Source organism: Hemiscyllium ocellatum, chromosome 4 (genome assembly GCF_020745735.1).
Source record: "Hemiscyllium ocellatum isolate sHemOce1 chromosome 4, sHemOce1.pat.X.cur, whole genome shotgun sequence".
NCBI lineage: Eukaryota > Metazoa > Chordata > Chondrichthyes > Orectolobiformes > Hemiscylliidae > Hemiscyllium > Hemiscyllium ocellatum.
This window is the reverse complement of record NC_083404.1, coordinates 129,084,838-129,105,695: the sequence shown is the minus strand read 5'-3', so window position 1 is coordinate 129,105,695 and position 20,858 is coordinate 129,084,838. Positions and strand designations below refer to the sequence as shown.

The 20,858-nt window shown below is 44.7% G+C and overlaps 1 protein-coding gene across 2 annotated transcripts in view; it reads left to right on the top strand.

Annotated features, from left to right (window-relative positions):
- mppe1 (metallophosphoesterase 1) overlaps window positions 1-15,312 on the top strand; it is a 50,513-nt gene extending 35,201 nt beyond the window's left edge. The window contains exons 6-9 of one of the 2 annotated variants that reach the window (XM_060824489.1): window positions 4,569-4,643; window positions 9,816-9,938; window positions 12,294-12,434; window positions 14,631-15,312. In XM_060824489.1, coding sequence (XP_060680472.1) covers window positions 4,569-4,643; window positions 9,816-9,938; window positions 12,294-12,434; window positions 14,631-14,684 — 393 coding nt within the window. In that variant the 3' untranslated portion in view covers window positions 14,685-15,312. Of the gene's footprint in view, window positions 1-4,568; window positions 4,644-9,815; window positions 9,939-12,293; window positions 12,435-14,545 lie in introns of both variants that reach the window. The other variant, XM_060824488.1, reaches the window with a different exon arrangement.
- The last annotated feature ends 5,546 nt before the right edge of the window (window positions 15,313-20,858 follow it).

Genomic DNA, 20,858 nt, shown 5'->3' with positions numbered 1-20,858 from the left:
GCGTTGTTGGTGTTGATGAAATTGATTTATTCATTGATTTTTGCAATGTTTAAAAGAAGATATTTAGTTTAAGTAAAACCTCCGATTACTTCCTATCTGGTGTAAGTGGTTTGTGGTGTTTTATCTTCTCTGAAACTCTCGATCACTTCTGATCCATTACACCTTCTCACCTTTTCCTTTATGGCCTGATGTCACTACCTTCGAGTGTCGCTTACACGGCTTCCATTGGTCACATCTTCCCCATATTCACCCCGAGCATGTTTGACTATCCATTCCCTGTTTCTCTGCATTTCTCAAACCTTTTAGGACTGAGATGAGGAGAAATGTCTTCGCCCAGAGACGGTGAGTCTGTGGAATTCATTACCACAGAAAGTGGTTGAGGCCAAAACATTGTTAATTCAAAAGGAGAATAGCCCTGGTGACTAAAGGGATTAGGTTATTGAGCTCAATCATCAGCCCTGATCATCTTGATTGGCAGAACAGGTTCAAGGGGTCGAATGGCCTACTCCTGTTCCTATCTTCTGTTTCCATATTATAAGTAAAACATGGTGAGATTTAGAAGAAAATACAATGCTGAGCAACGTCACGATCATTAAGAGATGAACGAGATGTGGTTGCCAGAGGGAATGATGGAATGGTGTAAAGACAAAATGAATGCTTTGCGTGTTTTGCACAATATCTCTTGGTGATATTGTGTTTGAGCATGGGGTCAAAGAGCAAATGTTGTTCAGTGACACCTCGCTCGACAGTGTTCCTTGACTTGGATTGGCTGTGGATCACGCTAATAGCATACAGAAACAAACTCACTCTAAATGAGCATCTGCTTTGGGCTGGCTTGATGTTTGTCAGGAACTCTATATATTTTCTCCAGTGTTGACTCCTGAATTAGGCTGAACCCACGAGTTGAGAGTGTGGTGCTGAAAAAACACAGCAGATCAGGCATCCGAACAGCAGGAGCATCAACACTTCAGGGATAAGCTCTTCATCAGGAATGGGCTCTCCTGATGAAGGGCTTACGCCCGAAACGTCAATTCTCCTGCTCCTCGGATGCTGCCTGACCTGCTGTGCTTTTCCAGCATCACACTCTTGACTCTGATCTCCAGCATCTGCAGTCCTCATTTTCTCCTAGTTTATTTGAACCCACGGGTTCGTAATGTGTGTTTTTTTTACATTGAGTTGATCATCAGTTTGTGGAGCCACCTGGACTCAGTGTATTAACTGCAAAATTCCAACTCCCCTCTGCCACAGAACTGTCATGTCCTTTCTGTTAATAATCCCCTATGATACCCCTAGCCCTAAATTTTATTTGGCTGTATTTTGCAAATATCTGTTCAGTGTTTTATAGCTTGCCTCCTACTAATGTATTACCTTCTCCTCTTTGGAACACTGCTCTTTATTTCATGTTCTCATTTATTGTTGAAAATCCTTTCTGTCTACTGCCCTGTCCAAACTCTCCTGAGTGTTCCTCAGTGAGATTGTTGACGTCAAATATCTCAGTTCTAGAACATCACTACCAGAGCTCCTCATTGTAATGTCCTCACCCCAACTATCTTAGGCTGCTTTATGACCATGCTGCCATTATAAGGTTGGGAGGGGGCATGTTCACCAATGATTACTTAGTGTTGAATACAGTTTACTGCTCCTCAGATACTGAAGCAGTTCCTGTCCAAATGTAGCAAGACCTAGGCAATATTCTGTACAGGGCTGACAACTCATAAGCAACATTCAAGATACAAAAGTGCCAGGCACTGAGACAATCTATTTCCGCATGACCCTGGTTGGGAATGCCATAGCTGAATGCCCCTATTATCAGCAAACCAAGGGGCTTGGCCAGCTGTATGAATATTGTGACTGTATACAGGAGCAGGTCAGAGGTTAGGAATACTGCAGCAAGTAACTCCCCAAAGCCTGCCCACCGTCTACAAGGCACAAGTCAGGAGTGTGCCTGGAGGGATGCAACTCTAACAACATTCAAGAAGCTTGACACCATCCAGGACAAGGCACCTCACATGGTGACACCAAAACCAACGCTTTAATTTTCACTCCCTTCACCAGTAAGTCTCTCTGTACTATCTGCAAGATGTCCTGCAGGAATTTACCAAGGCTCGTCAGACAGCACCTTCCAAACCCACAGCCACCTCCCTCCAGAAGGTTAAGGGCCACCTGTCCGTTCCCCTCCAAGCCACTCACCATTCCTTCACTGTTACTGAGTCAAAACCCTGGAATTGTCTCCTGAAGGCTGATGTGGGGTGTAACCCACACCAAATGGTTCGAAGTGGTTGAAGCATGCAACTCATCCCCACCACCTCGAGAATAATTAGGGACGTAGAGTAAATGCTGGCCTAGCTAGCCACACCCACAGCCTGGACATTTGTCCCATTAATTAATTCTGGAAATCTATCCTTTTGTTCTCTCAGTCTTTACTCCGAGAGCTTCCTTACACTCAGTGATTTCAGTTTCCATCTCTCACTTACTGTCTGTGCTGTCAGTTATTGGTCCTCTTGCCTCTCCCTCCTGGTCAGTTCTCCTGTTTTGACCTTCCTACATCCCCTGTCCTCCGTATTCCTGTGGACCCCGTTATCACTGCTCAACACCGATCACATTTCTCAGTGCTTCCCCTCTCTGCTGTACCCATTCTGCGTTGTCAGAGTTGGCAGGGTGTTTTTGTTTGTGCTGGACTTCTCTCCCAGTTTGAGATCAGTTGTAAGTCCACCCACACACTGACGTAACGCTCGGTGGGGCATTATTTGGTTCAGGGTGAGACACTGGCATTTGGGTGGAGGGTGGAGGCAAGGGCATTGGGTGAAAATGGCATGGGAAGACCATAGTTGTATGACCTTCTGGTGGACACAGAGTGGCAGTAAAATAAGCTGCCCTGCCCTCCCTGCTCTTCCAACCAAGTGGCCAGGGAGTGAGCTGGTGAACTTCTAACCTGGCTCTGGCCCCCACCCACTAGGATATAAATATCCTGGATCTGGAGAGGCCCTCATAATACTGATTTCAAACAGGAATAGGGGATGCCACCTGTGCCACATTTAAACTGGCAGTGAGGTCAGATGAAGGAGATTGGCACTGGGTCCATAGCATTATTCCCACTTTTCTGTCCCTTGTCCACCTGCTAACCTCTTCCCAGACCTGGGAATGGGGTTGGCAAGGTGATTGGGAGAGAGTTTCAGCTCTCACTATGTGAGCATCGACCTCGTCCAATACCACTGTTGCCAATGAGTTACGAATCACCTTTCCCCATTCACACTGATCTTTGCAGTTTATCACCTGGAGAGAGCAGACAGCAGTGTATCTGGCAAACAGCTGGGTCTGCTATCTGTCTTCAGCTTCCGATGGATCAGATAAAACTGTACCCAGTGTCACTCTTCTCTGTAAGAAATATCACCCACTCTAACAGCTATCCTGGTCTGTCTACTATGGGAAAGACATTGTTAATCTTAAAACGGTGCAGAAAAGATTTGCAAGGTTGTTGTTGGTGTAGGAGCTTATCAATGTATGGAGAGGCTGAATAGGCTGGGGCTATTTTCCCTGGAGCGTCGGGAGGCTGAGGGGTGACCACATAGAGGTTTATAAAATCATGAGGGGCAAGGATAGGGTAATTAGCCAAAGTCTTTTCCCTGGGGTAGGGGAGTCCAGAACTAGAGGGCATAGGTTTAAAGTGAGAGGGGAAAGATATAAAAGGAATCTAAGGGGCAACTTTTTCACGCAGAGGGTGGTATGTGTATGGAATGAGCTGCCAAAGGGAGTGGTGGAGGCTGGTATAATTATAGCATTTCAAAGTCATCTGGATGAGTATATGAATAGGAAGGATTTACAGGGATATGGGCCAAGTGCTGGCAAATGGAACTAGATTAATTTAGGATATCTGGTTGGCACGGATGAGTTGGACCGAGGACTCTGTTTCTGTGCTGTATAGCTGTATAACTCTGAGAGTTAACCCCCACCTCCCTCTGACTTCCCTCCTCCTCCTCAAACCTATTAACCCTGTCGACTGTATTATCATCTCATATAAAGGGCTCGTTGTCAGTTGTCAAAGGGATTTCTTTGTTCAGCTGCCTGTGCTGCTACCTCACAAATTGCTTGCTCCTTCTACCCATCTCAATCACTTTCTGGGCAATCAGGCTCCCTTCCTTGCACCCCCACATCTGACCACCCTCAGGCGAGTTGCCATTGGAAACCGTTGCATCGCTATCACCGTTCCTACCTCCTTCAAGGAAAGCCCATTGATGAGGCCTCTGTCCTTGCAAATGGCTTCCCCTCTGCCCCCATGTCCAAGTTCTGTGTTCCTGTCTGTGCCCCTTCCACTGCACAGATCCGTGACCATTCCTTTTCCAAATTCCCTGCTCCAAATGTGAGAAAATGTTTGGCAGGTGGTTGGAGATTTTGATCCTCGTTGGGATGGACCATATAAGAAACGCGAGTTTGATGTCTATCTTCTGGGGCAGAGGATACTCTGCAGCTAATCATTTTCCCATGAATATTGTATTCTTTAATTGCGAAGGTATAAAATTACCTTGAAAAGGTGATGGACAAGATTGACATAACAATCTATTTGTCAACAGCTGGATCCAAGCCATTCCAGTGAGAACTGTAAAGGAAAGGAGATATTCCCACCATCTGCTCCCATCTTACTCCAGGTAGGAATCTGAGTTCATTCAAAGTTTTGACTTATTTTTGTTAAAGTGGAGAGTACCAATTAGTATTTGACCTCCTCCACGGTGAGTAGATATACTTGGGCAGTGGATGACCCAAGTTAGATGAGAAGTTGGCTGAAAAAGAGGCCTTGCATAGAAACATGGAGAACAGGAGTAGGAGTATGCCATTCTGCTCTTCAAATCTACCATGTTGTTTAGTATGACGGTGGTTGATCATCCAACTCAGCCCCCTCTTCCTGCTTTCTCCCAATATCCTTTGATCTCTTTAGTCTTAAGAATTATGTCTAAACTCCTTCTTGAAAAGATTCAGCGTTTAGCCTCGGCCGCTTTCTGTGGTAGAGAATTCCTCAGACTCGCCACTTTCTGGATGAAGAAGTTTCTCCTCATCTCAGTCGGAAATAGCCTACTCCATATCTTTACACAGTGACTCGTGGTTCTGGACACTGGTCATCACGAATATCCTTCCTACGTTTACCTTGTCTAGTCCTGCTAGAATTGTATAGGTTTCTATGAGATTCTCCCTCATTCTTGTCAGTTCCAGTGAATATAATCCTAATAGATCCAGCCTCCCTTCATACGGCAGCCCTACCACCTCAGGAATCAGTCTGGTAAAGCTAGGGTGGGTTAGGGAGTGAGGTGAACAGAGTTGAATGGCTCTGTTCTGAGGGAGGGTCACCAGACCTGAAAGGTTAACTCTGATTCTCTCCACAGATGCTGCTGAGATTTTACAGCAATTTCTGTTTTCGTTAGGGGCTACGAATGTTAGCAAATTTTGCAAGTGATATAGCCATTTGGATACAGAACTGGCTCAAAGGTAGAAGACAGAGTGTGGTGGTGGAGGGTTGTTTTTCTGACTGGAGGCCTGTGACTAGTGGAGTGCCATAAGGATCAGTGCTGGGCCCTCTACTTTTTGTCATTTACATAAATGATTTGGATGCGAGCATAAGAAGTACAGTTAGTAAGTTTGCAGATGACACCAAAATTGGAGGTGTAGTGGACAGTGAAGAGGGTTACCTCAGATTACAACAGGATCTGGACCAGATGGGCCAATGGGCTGAGAAGTAGCAGATGGAGTTAAATTCAGATAAATGCAAGGTACTGCATTTTGGGAAAGCATTTTTTAGCAGGACTTCTACACTTAATAGTAAGGTCCTAGGAAGTGTTGCTGAACAAAGAGACCTTGGAGTGCAGGTTCATAGCTCCTTGAAAGTAGAGTCGCAGGTAGATAGGATAGTGAAGGCGGCGTTTGGTATGCTTTCCTTTATTGGTCAGAGTATTGAGTACAGGAGTTGGGAGGTCATGTTGCGGCTGTACAGGACATTGGTTAGGCCACTGTTGGAATACTGCGTGCAATTCTGGTCTCCTTCCTATCAGAAAGATGTTGTGAAACTTGAAAGGGTTCAGAAAAGATTTACAAGGATGTTGCCAGGGTTGGAGGATCTGAGCTACAGGGAGAGGCTGAACAGGCTGGGGCTGTTTTCCCTGGAGCGTCGGAGGTTGAGGGGTGACCTTATAGAGGTTTACAAAATTGAGGGCATGGATAGCATAAATAGACAAAGTCTTTTCCCTGGGGTTGGGGAGTCCATAACTAGAGGGCATAGATTTAGGGTGAGAGAGGAAAGATATAAAACAGACCTAAGGGGCAACTTTTACACGCAGAGGGTGGTTCGTGTATGGAATGAGCTGCCAGCAGATGTGGTGGAGGCTGGTACAATTGCAACATTTAAGAGGCATTTGGATGGGTATATGAATAGGAAGGGTTTGGAGGGATATGGGCCGGGTGCTGGCAGGTGGGACTAGATTGGATTGGGATATCTGGTCGGCATGGACGGGTTGACCGAAGGGTCTGTTTCCATGCTATACATCTCTATGACTCTATGACTTTATATGATTACAATGTGCGTGGGTCAGTTTGCTAACACTATGCTGAAGGAGCTGGAGAATATGATAAAGCTGCTAAGGAACTGGAAACAGATTCAGGCAGTTTGTGCCAATGGGCCTGAGCTATGGAACGTGAAATCACAGTAGCTAAGTTGTATGGTCTTGTAGTTTGGAAACACAGGCTATAGTTTCTGAATAGTGCTGAGCCAGGGAACAATTTAAATGAGAAGGCAAATACTGCAGATGCTGGAGATCTGAACTACAAATAAATAAAGTGCTAGAGTGGCTCTGTGGTTAGCATTGCTGCCTCACAGTCCCAGGTTCGATTCCAGCCTTGGGTGACTGTCTGAGCGGAGTTTGCACATTCTCCCCGTGTCTGTGTGGGTTTCCTCCGGTTTCCTCCCACAGTCCAAAGATGTGCAGGCCAGCTGAATTGGCCATGTTATATTGCCCATAGTGACAGGTGCATTAGTCAGAGTGAAATGGGTCTGGGTGGGTTACTCTTTACGGGGTCGGTGTGGACTTGTTGGCTAAAGGGCCTGTTTCCTCACTGTAGGGAATCTAATCTAGAGAAGCTCAGCAGGTCTAGCAGCATCTGTGGAAAGAGTAACAGTGCTAATAGTTCCAATCTAGAATGACTAGGAAGTGTGCAGGTAGATAGGATAGTGAAGAAGGTATTTGGAATGCTTTCCTTTATTGGTCAGAGTATTGAGTACAGGAGTTGGGAGGTCATGTTTCGGCTGTACTGGACATTGTTTAGGCCGCTGTTGGAATATTGCGTGCAATTCTGGTCTCCTTCCTATCGGAAAGATGTTGTGAAACTTGAAAGGATTCAGAAAAGATTTAGAAGGAAGTTGCTAGGGTTGGAGGATTTGAGCTATAGGGAGAGGCTGAACAGGCTGGGGCTGTTTTCCCTGGAGCATCGGAGACTGAGGGGTGACCTTATTGAAGTTTACAAAATTGAGGGGCATGGATAGGGTAAATAGACAAAGTCTTTTCCCTGGGGTTGGAGAGTCCAGAACTAGAGGGCATAGGTTAAGGGTGAGAGGGGAAAGATATAAAAGAGATCTACGGGGCAACCTTTTCACACAGAGGGTGGTATGTGTATGGAATGAGCTGCCAGAGGAAGTGGGGGAGGTTGCAACATTTAAAAGGCATTTGGATGGGTATATGAATAGGAAGGGTTTGGAGGGATATGGGCCGGGTGCTGGCAGGTGGGACTAGATTGTATTGGGATATCTGGTCGGCATGGACGGGTTGGACCGAAAAGTCTGTTTCCATGCTGTACATCTCTATGACTCTGTGACTGGAGTTGAAACATTAACTACAGTCCACACAGATGCTGTGTTTTGGGGTTGATGATGCATTTGTAGAATCATGGAATACTCCAACACAGGAACAGGCCATCAGCTCATCACATCTTTGTTGGCATTTTTTATCCAGGCACCATCTATAATAACCCAAATCCTGCCCCTGTTCCCTTTTATTATTGCATTTTCTGTCCTAGAACTGAACTTGAGCAGTTCCACTCTGTAGAAATTAATAAAACAATTCTATTGATGATAAATTAACAGGTAATCCATCAATCTGAGGCTGAGGCACTGATTAATTTACACCCTCAATACTGCATTCCCTATAGTCACCAAGGCGTAAGAAACACATTCAACACGTTTACAGTGTAGAGCAGAGCCACAGGATAGAATTATAAATAAAGTACAGGAAAACCTGCCACTTCAGCCTCAAGAGAAGGTAAATGGGAGGGGAGCTCTGTGGATATACCAAGTAGAATAGAAAAGGTTGTTCCAGTGTTGTCTCTCAAATTGAAAGGATTTGCATATGAATAGGTCAAAGGAAAGTTAAGGAGAGATAAAGAAAATAAATAATGATGTGTGATTAATGACGAGAGAACACAGACTTAAAATCAGTAACAAAAGACACAAGAGTGGTATGTGCAACAACCCAGCAGATAGTTAAATCCACAGGCAGAGGCAGTGTGTTGGAGGCAGGTTTGTTCAAGGCACTCACAATAGAACTAGCCTGTTCACTCCAAAGGAAGAATGTGTAGGGTTGTGGAAAGAGCAAGTAGCTCATTTGAAAAGCCGGTGTGGACATGATGAGTGGGCTGAATGGCATCCTGTGCTGGAATCATTCTGTGAAGTTCAGAGGAGAGAGTTTCTCTTTGCTGACTCGTGTTTCATATCGAGGACACCTTCAGTGGCAGGTGGGCAGACTCTCTCACACCTTTAACCATCAGCCTCAGGGCACCGTGGCACAGTGCAGGGCACTGTCAGTGCTGACAGATGGGTTTTGTGGCAGTGTACCTTTCAAGGTTGTTGATCACTGCTGACTGTGGAGTCGAGCTAATACAAAGCTATCTGTCACTCGATGCTGAAACCAATCCGTACGTCACAAGAACTGCAGCCATTAGGTCTAAACAGAACAGGAGAGTGAGAAGCAACATCACCTGCCCAGGAGCAGCGAGCTGTGAGGGTACCAACCCTGTGGGCTCAATACTCTCCTGGGGAGCTGGGAGAGGGTATGGGCTAGGCCAGAGAAAGACCTTCCATGTGGAAACTGTATCCTGGTCTCACCTCTTGGAAGGACAAGGTCACTAATGGGTCTTGGATTGTGCTGATCCCACTGGCTGTCCCTCCTTGCTGAGCCCAGTGTGTTTACACTGGCTCACTCACCTTGTGGACAGTGAGCTGGCCACTGGTGGGTGGCTTCCTGGGTGTCAGTACCTCCTGTACAAGCGAGATGTCAAGGTGGTAGACATTGACTCTGACCTCTGGGAGAGAGTTGCCAATGGTTGCATCTGGGGGCTCTTTGGAGATGAAGCAGAAACCAGAGGACACAGAGGCCAATGAATTATGCACCTTCTCAGCTGCTGTTCATCCTCTGTGGGGAACATGCTTGTCACTGCTGTGCCAGGCAGTGGTTCACTTGCAGTAGACCACCATGATAAACTGTCACCTTACAGAATGACAGGCTGCCCCCAGCACAGCACTGAAGCAGGCCACTCAGCCCACTGAATCTACGATAGTGCTGATGCTCCACACCAGTCTCCTCCCATGTCATCTCAGCCCTTCCACACCTTCATCCCTGGAATTTGGCGAAGTTCCTTTGGAAAGCTGCTCAGGTTCTTTACCCGGCCGTTCCTATTCTAACCACTCTGTTACGTCCGCAGCGTCTCCTATCTTTACCAGTTTGATCAATAACTCTGGTAGAAACATGGAAGTTGTTGTATTAACAGTTTGTATTGCACTCTGCCAGCATTATCCTCTCTATCGTGTCAGCGATGAGGAGTGTACGGGCGAAGACTCTGCATCTCCTGAGGAGAAGCAGCTGCTGTTCCGGGAGAAGTATGACACACTGTCTCTTGAAGCTTCCAAAAAGGTACAGAAAGCATCACCTGTCTGTTTGGTAAATGTCACTGGTAAACCAGGGCATCTGGTGTGGCTCACTCCCCGATGTACAGCTCAGTGGGTAGCTCTCTGCCCTCTGAGGTGAAGGTTGTGGGTACACGAGAGACACGAGAAGCTGATGGCCCCGGTGTGGCACTGAGGGAGTGCTCACTGCCAGATTCAGTCTCTTTCGGATGTGACGTTAAGCTGTCCTCTGGGGTGGATTTAAAAGATTGCAGGGTGTGATCACAAAGAACAGTGGCAAAGATCTGCTGATCGTCATTTTTCTCTCACCAGAAACAGACTGAGGGCCGTTATGGAATTGATAGCTCTGAAATCTTGCCTTGATCCTACATTTCAGAAGTAGCTGGACTTTGTTGGCTGATAGATGGCCTGAACTTATAGCATTATTTTCTCATTGCCTTTCATGTGATAATTCAATAAAATCCTGTATCTTCACAACTAGCCACCAGAAATGTGTAAGAAAGCCAAACAGAAATACGTGGTTAGGAACCAAACAAAGACTTAATTCTATCCTTTAACTCCTGACTGTGGGACTATCTGGAATTCTGTTTCCCAATACCTCTACGTGATTCAGAAATACAAACTGGTTTGCATCTAACTCTGTTCCAATCTGTTAGGCTCCCCTTCACTCGGAGAATAGAGAAACTAATTCTTTCTTGCCAGATAATCGAGTCAGAAACCACACTACTAGTCATACACTGCATGTACTTTACCTCATTGGGAAACTCTTCTCAAACATGCCCAGTAGATTTATTTCATGATAGGCATAAAATTTGTTACTTAACAACTTAACTGGATGGCGGCAGCTCCAGCAACACTTCAGAAAACTTGACATCTTCCAGGACAAAGCTACCCACTTGATTGGCATCACATCCACAAGCATCCACTCCCTCTGCCACTGATGCTCAGTAGCAGCAGTACCGTCAACAAGGTATACTGCTGAAATTCACCAAAGCTCCTTAGACAGCACCTTCATGACCATCATCATTTAGAAGGGCCAGGGCATCAGATACATGGGAAGACCATGACCTTGCAAAGTGCCCAGTCTACTTCAGAGATAAGTCATCGCGCTTATCATTCTGACTTGGAAATATATTGTTGAATCTTTAGTGTTGCTGCGTCAAATTCCTGGAATTAACTGCAGCAGAATCTCTTGTTGTGTCCAGCTGCCCTTGGTCATCCTGCTGTCTCTGAGATTCGATCAGGTTTTATTGTCACATATACCCAAGTACAGGAGGATAGTGAAAGGTGTATAGAATCGCCACTGTCTGGTGCCATCTTATAATGCAATAGTTAGAATTAAAACCAAGAGTTGAAATTCAAGAAAGAGGCACAAAATAAGGTCCAACAAGCTCTTTATACAATTTTGAGCCTGGGCCTTGTGCCATATCATATGAAAGTTCTAAGTCACTGGATTGGCCGTTGCCTCTCCATGGAAGATTGATATGGCCCACACTATTGCCACTGTACATCACCAATACAGAGAGAGTGGGTGGGAGCCAGTCAGGTGGGTCAGCCTTTTTTGGCATCATATAGAACTTGGATGTTGTTGGAAAGAGACATATTTTGTTTTTAAATTTATCTTATACCATGGGCAGAAAATGCCGATTTTATGGCTGTTGGCCTCAGACTGAGGCGTTGCCATGGAGAGTTTATCAGTTAATGATGATAGACAGTTAACTGCCCAGCTCTGTTTAGATTTTAAACAAGACAATTGACTGTGATTGGTGAAGGCATTGCCCTGAAAAATAAGCCAGCGAATGGCTGTTTCCGATTGTATTGGGTTGAAATGGGCACAAAGTGTGTGCTTGTTGTTTGTGTCTGTGGAGCTCTTTAATAAATTAGCTTCTGGTCCCCGCCCCCCAGACCGCAAACCTGACTGACAATCCTGATTTGGTCATTTTTCATGCACACAATTATCCAGCAAGTATTGTCCAATTGCAGATTCCCATCCAATATTGAGACTGCATCATGGGTTTTGCAGGGGGTTGGGATGGCTGAGGACAGTCAGTATAATGCTTGTGATAAACAGCTGAAGGGATATGATGTTCGATACAACCCACCAGTCTTTGGCACATATAGCCTACACAGCTGGGCATCGCACTGGCACTGAAATCCTGTTTGCGGTGAACACCGCTCGTGTTGTTACTGTAGCTTCAGCCATTGCTCAAACGTTTCCGATGACTTATCTGAAGTAGACTGGGCACTTTGCAAGACCTGGAGTTTTAGCCTAAGAGCCATTCATGATTTTCTGTGATATAGCACAGTGCCTCCCACATGTTGAGGTGCTGGTGGTGAGTAACCTCCACCTGTTTATTTCCAGCTGCTTTGGTGGTTCTGTCCTCGGCTGATCCTCAGTGGCCACACCCACAGCAGCTGTACGGTGCTACATAATGGACTGCTTCCAGAGATCAGTGTCCCGTCCTTTAACTGGAGGAACCGAGACAACCCCAGCTTCCTTCTGGTAACCTGCAAGTTCAGTCTGTTTTATTCTGGTTTCAACAGCTGGTGAATCACTCAGCGGCCCTGGGACAGCATCTGTGGAGAGAGAAGCTGAATTAATGTTTCTGCTCAATGACTTCCGTCAGAGGCGGGAGAAATTAGAGATTGAACAGGGTTTAAGCAAGTGCAGGGAGCTGGAGTGCAGGATGTACATCTGAAACTAGGGGGTATAGGTTTAAGATGAGGGGGCAAGATTTAAAAGGGACCTAAAGGGCAACTTTTTCACACAGAGGGTAGTGTGTATGGAATGAGCTGCCAGAGGAAGTGGTGGAGGCTGGTACAATTGCAACATTTAAAAGGTGTCTGGATGGGTATATGAATAGGAAGGGTTTGGAGGGATATGGGCCAAATGCTGGCAAGTGGGATTAATTTAGGATATCTGGTCGGCATGGATGAGTTGGACTGAAGGGCCTGTTTCTGTGCTGTACATCTCTTTCCTCCATATCCCACATTCCCTCTGGGTAAATGCAAATCTACCAACTCGGCTTTAAAGTGAGTAATTGATCCAGAACAAATTGCCATTTGCGGAATCCCAGTCAAGAAAATCAAAATCCGCTAACCAGTTCTTATTCCAGCATTCCAGCCAGGAATGTGTGCAGACCCTGTGGAAATTCTGATAGAGCAGCTTCTAAGACTCCAGTGGGCAATTCCCCAAGCCTGGAATCATTTGAAAGTCCTGTTAAATTGGAGAATTCAAAAGATGCTTATGAAACTTTTAAACAGATACTTTAACTGTAATGTAACATAGTATTCAACAGATTCCTGAACGACATCTTTACCAGACCATTTACAATTATCCAGACACTGAACTGAAACCCCAGCCCTGAACACTCTACCCCCAGGGATCTGAGTGCCTCTTTCCTGACCATTCCCAACCCGATACCTCTCCCCACAGGCTTGCCATCCACCACGATCCATTGTAGATGCTGCATCACCTTTCTGCCCTTCTGCCGTCTTGCACCCATAGCACTCTACCCAGTTGGCACCGTACCCCTTTCCCCAACCCACCTGGCAACCCATATAGCTGTCATTCACCCCCCACAAAACTGGCATCCCATTCAGCGGAGCCGGGAATCCCCTCTTGAAAGTGCAGAGCTACCTTCTTTCGTTTATGAAAATGTAGGGTGGAGAGATGGTCACCCTGGAAAAGTTGGCCCAATATTTCTACAGTTTTAAGATATACAGGTTCGAAATCCTTTATCTGAAAACTGAAAAGACCTAAAAGCTCAAGATCTTTTTGAAAGTGCACCCAAGCTGACCTGAAGATGCACTTAGTTTGTGTCCTTTGGTAAACTGAACGGACCTTAAAGCAAAGATTTTTCCACTCAATGTGTGTATGGGTCTGTTCAGGTTCAGTGAGGTCGTTTCATTCTGAAGGGGCCAAAGAGCCCAGTAGTGATCCTGATGTATCCTGGGAAGTCTAAGTCTTTTGGTGATTGGTTAGTGCTTGACACGTTTCCTCAGTAAATAGTTGTTTATACCTTATACAAACCGATGCACCCCATGTGATCTCGAGCTGGGTACAGCCATTAACAGGAGGTTGCAGCCATTCTGAATTATTTAACTGATTCATGAGACAAGGTGACAAAGATTTCCCCACACAGCCGACAGGTTCTGGAATTCCAGCAGATACTGAGGCCTTGATTTTAGAGTAAAAAATGAGGTCTGCAGATGCCGGAGATCAGAGCTGAAAATGTGTTGCTGGTTAAAGTGCAGCAGGTCAGGCAGCATCCAAGGAACAGGAAATTCGACGTTTCGGGCATAAAGGGCTTATGCCCGAAACGTTGAATTTCCTGTTCTTTGGATGCTGCCTGACCTGCTGCGCTTTAACCAGCAACACATTTTCAGACCTTGATTTTAACCTTATTTGGAACAAGTGATTAAAACTGTGGAAATCCCTGCCTTGTTTCCAAATGCAGAACAGCAGTAGGAGCTGAAGTTTTCGGATGAAGGTTTTCTAACCTGTACTTGCACTGTCACGTGAGCCATCTTTGCTAACTGTCCTATTGTGATAAATGTTTTTGAGCTCAGTTAACACTAACTTGGAATCTGTCTTTTTTTTTTCCCCTCCAGGCTAGTATAACTGCGACAGACTTTACACTTGCTAAGTGTTTTATGCCACGTGAAAGCACTGTAATTACCATTTATCTCGCTGCAGGTGTTCTGGCCATCAATCTCCTGTTGTTTCACTTCCATTTCTGGCAGTGGCTGATGCACTATTTAATTGACAAGCACAAATCTACTTGATAGAAGAGAACTGGCCTGAGTACCAGCTATGTTTTAGTTGTGGAGCTTTCCAGATCTCCAGATTTCATGGGAGATGATATATGGATATTCTTAGCATTTTGAGGAAAAGCAACTATTTTTGAACATTTTTGGATATAATATGAATTTCTTTGAAGGTAACATGTTAGAATCTACATCTTAATGATGAGAAACTGTTCCCGGTTAAGTAAGTTGAAATTAAAAGTGCCCAGGAGCAAGTTAATGCGAACGCTGACATGGCAGATCCATCCCGAGTAGCAGCACTTTGTGGAATCAGTGTCTTTCCCATTGAACTGACTCCGTGATCCAATATAGGGAGAGCAGGAGCCTGCAATATCTTCGTACTGTCACACCAGCTTCACTTGAAGTGTTTACAAAGATAAATTATTTAATTTATTAGAATCTCAGCATAAGAATTCATGTGAAGCCAATTTCTGACGTTTTTATTTATACTCGAGGGAGTTAGATCTCGCTTTGAACTGTAGCCATAACACAGCAGATTGTATTTAAAGTGCGGCAGTGGTTCATTTATTAGACTGTGGGAGAGTGAATGAATGTTTCCAATATATAGAATAACTGAGTGCTTACTATTACATTTTTGCCAAAGTGTAAATTGATTGTATAAAATCACGGTTAGAATCATCAGAGTTGACATTAGATGTGGTTAAATGAGCTGTCCTGCTCAGATATTGTTGTTGATCACAAGTTCCAAAAGTCAAAAAGTGTGGTGCTGGAAAAGCACAGCTGGTCAGGCAGCATCTGAAGAGCAGGAGAACCACCATTTCGCGCATCAGCTCTTCATTCCTGACTCTCCTGCTCCTCGGATGCTGCCTGACCTGCTGTGCTTTTCCAGCATCACACTCTCGACTCCGATCGCTAGCATCTGCAGTCCTCGCTTTCTCTCAGAAGTTACAAATAAACAGTTTGCAGATAAAACTTTACATATTACAGGTGGCACGGTGGCTCAGTGGTTAGCACTGCTGCCTCACAGCACTAGGGACCCGGGTTCAATTCCTGCCTCAGGCAACTGTCTGTGTGGAGTTTGCACATTCTCCCCGTGTCTGCATGGGTTTCCTCCAGGTGCTCCGGTTTCCTCCTACAGTCCAAAGATGTACAGGTCAGGTGAATTGGCTATGCTAAATTGACCGTAGTCTTGGATGTAGAGGAGTGGGTCTGGGTGGGTTGCTCTTTGGAGGGTCGGTGTGGACTTGTTGGGCTGAAGGGCCTGTTTCTACACTGTAGGGAATCTAAATCTAATCTAATCTCTATTCAAAGTTCTATGATAGCAGGCCCAGTAACGGGACATTCAGCGATGACTGCAGCTGCAACCTTTTACACACACTCTCTCACCCAGCCAAATATAGTATCGAGAGCACAAGAAACATGTATTAGGCCTCCCTAGTCTCTGCCATAACTCCATCATCATAGAATGCCCACATTTGGCCAATTTAGTCCACACTGACCTGCCTCCCAACTTCCTACCCTGTCCCTGTAACCCTGTAATTATACTTCACCCAAGTTTTGTACTCCTAAACTTCATCTAAGACTATCGTTCTGTTCCTTTCTCCCTCACGTTTATGTCTGTTTCCCCTTAAATATGTCTGGTAATGAGTTCCACATGCTAACCCCTCTTTTAAATAGAGAAACTTTTCCCAAATTCCCGGTTAGGTCCATTAGTGATCGTCTTCTATTTAGGGCCCCAAGTTCAGGTCTTCTGCTGAATCAGAGACACTCTGTCTTCCCTGTGAAACCTTTTAATCATTCCCAGCGGTATGGAATGTGGAATGGACGTTGGTGTCTCCGGCTCGCACAGACCTCAATAGCATACAGTGATAGGAATCAAGGTGAGATCATTCATTGTTCACTGTCCCATGGTTTTCATTTTATTATTTGCGTTAACTGCAGAAATCCTGAGGGCAAAGATTTAAAGAGACACGATATGTTTTTATCATCATTGTTCTTGTTTCGGGCAAACCCAGCAGCATGGAGTGATGCTGGGCAGGAGATTGCTTGCTGTTCCCCACCTCAGTAAACTCTGGCTTAGCGAATGTCGAAAGAAATCTCAAAGCACAATTCCAATCTCTTTCCAGTCCAAGGGAGGAAACTCTGCATTTTACTTTGCCCCAGACACCTGTATTCCTTTTAATTGGTTACCAGTGAGTTCATAACTGACCTGTAGCCCTTTTACTTTGTAAGGATTGTTTTAACCTGACTCGTCTAGTCCTTTTTAGACCTTACATTAGCAGGACAGCTTCTTTAATGTAGAATGGTTCTAACCTTCCATTGAATAACTGTGTTCGATAAGAGTATATTGCTGACTCTTAAATGTTTTGAGTTTGGCTTTTATGAAAAGCACACTTTTTAAAGTTGTGGTGTAATATTTGAGCAGCTGTATTATAGGATCCAAATTGGTGGCCTTTGGTAAATCTCTGTTCATGACATCCGAGCTGCACATTGGACGCTGAAAACTAACAGCTTTGAGCCAAGAGGCCAAGCACTTTGTAAAAGTGATTTGCCAAATCAAATTCCATTCCAAATGTCGTTTCCTTTTAAACCGTGTGCCAATGTCTGTGGTGTATAGGAGCTAGTTTGCGGGATGAGGTTGTTTAGGTATCCAGGCCGTGTACTATGATTTTCTGGTCAACGATGGCTCAGTTCCCGGCCCCTCTGATGTCATTTCCTGATGCTGGGTAACAGTTCCATCGTGATGGCGTCCTCTTGTTTTCGCTAGTGGCCATTCTGCTAGTCTGTCGAGTGCTGCACAGGTCGGCCAGCCCTTAACTGTATTGTTTTAAAGATTGGGAGACTCGTAGCAGCAGGAAGTTAGCGAATCCACCCCGTCCCTCAACGATTGCCTACAGAGCATGGAGCTGATTGTCATCATCTAGGTCCAACTGAGTATCAGTTGAGATCTGGAGCCCAGGGCTCAGCACTGACCTATGCACGACATTTGTTAACTAAACCCATCATGGACATTCCTGTTTATTTGGAATCGGCTATTGTGACACTTTGAGAAGCACAATGTACCAATGTTTTTATTCAGTAGGAATACACCAGCACCAGCGTACAATGAAATATGTGCTCAGCTAGTTAACAGGAAAGAGAGTTTCCAACATCCTGCTGAGTGCTGTATTGATGTCCAATTCCAATGTAACAAAGTACTAAAGTCTGCATTGATATTTGGTGAAATAAATAATTATCCGGAAACAAAATTGTCTTTTTTGAACACGAAGTATGTGACAAACATCAGAGGAACTGTGTAGATGTACCTGTTGCACTGATTCATCCTCTTACCCCTTTGCGTTTCCTGTGGAGCGATAGAGATATCTGAAGGTTACTAGTTTTCACATCCTACTAACTAACTTTCAACTTTGCTACCAAAATTCTGACTGCCGGCCCACATCCTTCCTACCCAATGTCACTGGTACCAAGTGGACCACAATCTCTGGGGCTGTTCAGCCCCTCTCAGAATAACAATGTTCCGTAGATGCTCAGTGATAGAAGGAGCTCTCGTGGTCCAGTGGGTGATGTCTCTGGCTTGGAACCACAAGCTCTGCATCCTGGTCTGACTGCTGGACTTCAATGACCAAATAGTTTCTCCAGCGGAGTGCAGAAAAACTGGGCAGCCCAGTTGGACGGGAGGGAAAGATGAAGAGCGACAATGCAGTACTGTCGAGGGGCTCATTAAGGGGAACAGACAGACCTTTCTGCAGCCAGAGATGTGACTCCAGGATGGTATGTCACTTCTCTGTTGCCAGGGTCAAGGATGTCTCAAGTACAAGAGGTCACAGACTGAAAATGATTAGCCTGGGATGTGTGGTGGAGGTAGATTCATATGCGGCATTCAAAAGGGTGTTAGATATTTACTTAAATGGGAACAGTGTGTGGTGAAGGGTGGGAGAATGGTACTTTCCTGCTGTGACAATTCTGGGGGTAGGGATCAAGTAAGGAATGATCAAACTGTCCCAGGTAATATATCCCAGGCTCAAAACAAGCTGTTTTGTTTGTATTCATCATTATTCACTTTTGAACTGATATGAAAATTTTTCTCTGATATGAACATTTTTTTGGTGATTTTCCAATCACGTAAGAACCAACCGGGAGATCCACTGTTCAATGCAAAGACAATTTGGGGCTTTGCTTGCAACATTTAGAATGAGATTACTGTTGTCTAGTCTTAACCAAACATGTGCCATTTTATAGCATGCTATGTTAGAAATGTATATTTGTAGTAGGTATGATAAAGTCAAGGTCATCATAGCAACAACGGAATGGAAGGCTGCTCTCCCATTAGAGACGATTGGTGGTGGTTTAATCTGAGAGTCCCACACCTCAGTAGAGGGGAGAAGTTGAGAAGGAGAGTCCTTATTGGTAACTTCAGCTAGTACTGGAAGTGAACTCACATTATCCATGATTTGGAAATGCCAGTGTTAGACAGGGGTGTACAAAGTTAAAAATCACACAACACCAGGTTATAGTCCAACTGGTTTAGTTGCAAGCACTAGCTTTTGGAGCGCTGCTGTGGTGCTCAGGTACAGGCTGAAGGAGCAGTGTTCCAAAAGCTAATGCTTCCAATTAAACCTGTTGGACTATAACCTGGTTTCTGATTTTTAACTTCAAATTATCTAATTAATGTCAGAGGGCTTAATTCTACTATCTGCATTCTCTTCAATTTGTGAGCTGCATACTTTTAATTATGGAAGAAAGAGCTTGTATTTAGTCAAAAGCAACAAATATACAGAACTGATACTTAAAAACTTTCCACGTGCACAAACATTTCATTGACGTCCATAGTGGATTTCGTACATTCGCCAAATGCTCCTTTCTGACTGTGTCTTTCTGCCAGCTCTCCCCAGTCCCTTCAAACTAACTATTCATCTGCTGCATCTTTTTCAGACACAAATTCCCTTGTTAAAAGTTCAACTGAAGTCCTTTGTGTGTGTGTGTGTGTCTGTCTGTCTGTCTGGAGATGGGGATTACCACTTTTCACATCCTACGCGCTCACTTTCAGCTTTGCTTCCTAAAGTCTGATTGCTGGAGCACATCCCTCATTCCTACTCAATGTCACTGGTACCAAGTGGATCACAATCTCTGGGGCTGTTCAGCCTCTCTCAGAACAAGAATGATCTGTAGCTGCTCAGTGATAGAAGGAGCTCTCGTGGTACAGTGGCTGATGTCTCTGGCTCAGCTTGACAGGTAGAGAGGTTGATAATCAGAATGCTCCAATCTGAGCACTTGGTGGCTTCCCAAACCCAAGTCAGTTAAAGAGTCCAAGTGATATGCAGATTTTTTAAAAAATTCTTTCTTGGGATGTGGCTTTGTCAGTAAGGCCATCCTTACAGAATTATCCTGGAAACTGCATCATTATCAGGAGGCTGTTTCCAAGCAACCCCAATATTGTGGGGCTAGAGACACCTATAGGCCAGATCAGGTAAGGACAGACAATTCCATTCTTCAAAGGAATTAGTAATGCTAAATATTAATTTTTCTACTAAATTGACACAATAAGCTACCATTGCTGAGAACAGCTTTGTTCCAGATTTTTGTGAATCAAATTCATATCTCACCAGTTGCTTTGTCCTCACAATGTTCGCCTCTAGGCTTTTGGGTCATAGTGACCTTATGGTAATGCCACCATCCTGCCCTCAACGGTAGGATTTATCATGACTCCCTGTCCTTTTCAATTTAATGATAAGTTGCCAGCAAAAGGCTTATAACCAATTGTGCTCCATTGATTGTGAGACACGATGGTGTTTTTCCCATACCCTGCTGTCCCCAGTTCATTTTTTGAGATCAAAATCTCTAACTTACTGCTACCAACAGTAGTTGACTAATGCTTAACATGTACATATGACCTACCTTGTTGCAATAATCTTTAAACAGGTTTGTACTAACCTATTTAAAGATCTTACTTTTACTTGTTCTCAGGATGTAGATAACTCTGGTATGATGGTATTTCATGCCAATTGCAGCTGTCCTGAGAAGATATTGGGGCATTTCGCTGTCAAATACAATATGGGACTGAAATGAAATCAAATTGCAGAATAGTACTAGCATAGATAAGGCCATTTTGCTCATTCTATCCAGGTTAGCTCTCCAAGAGCAATTCACCTCATCCCAC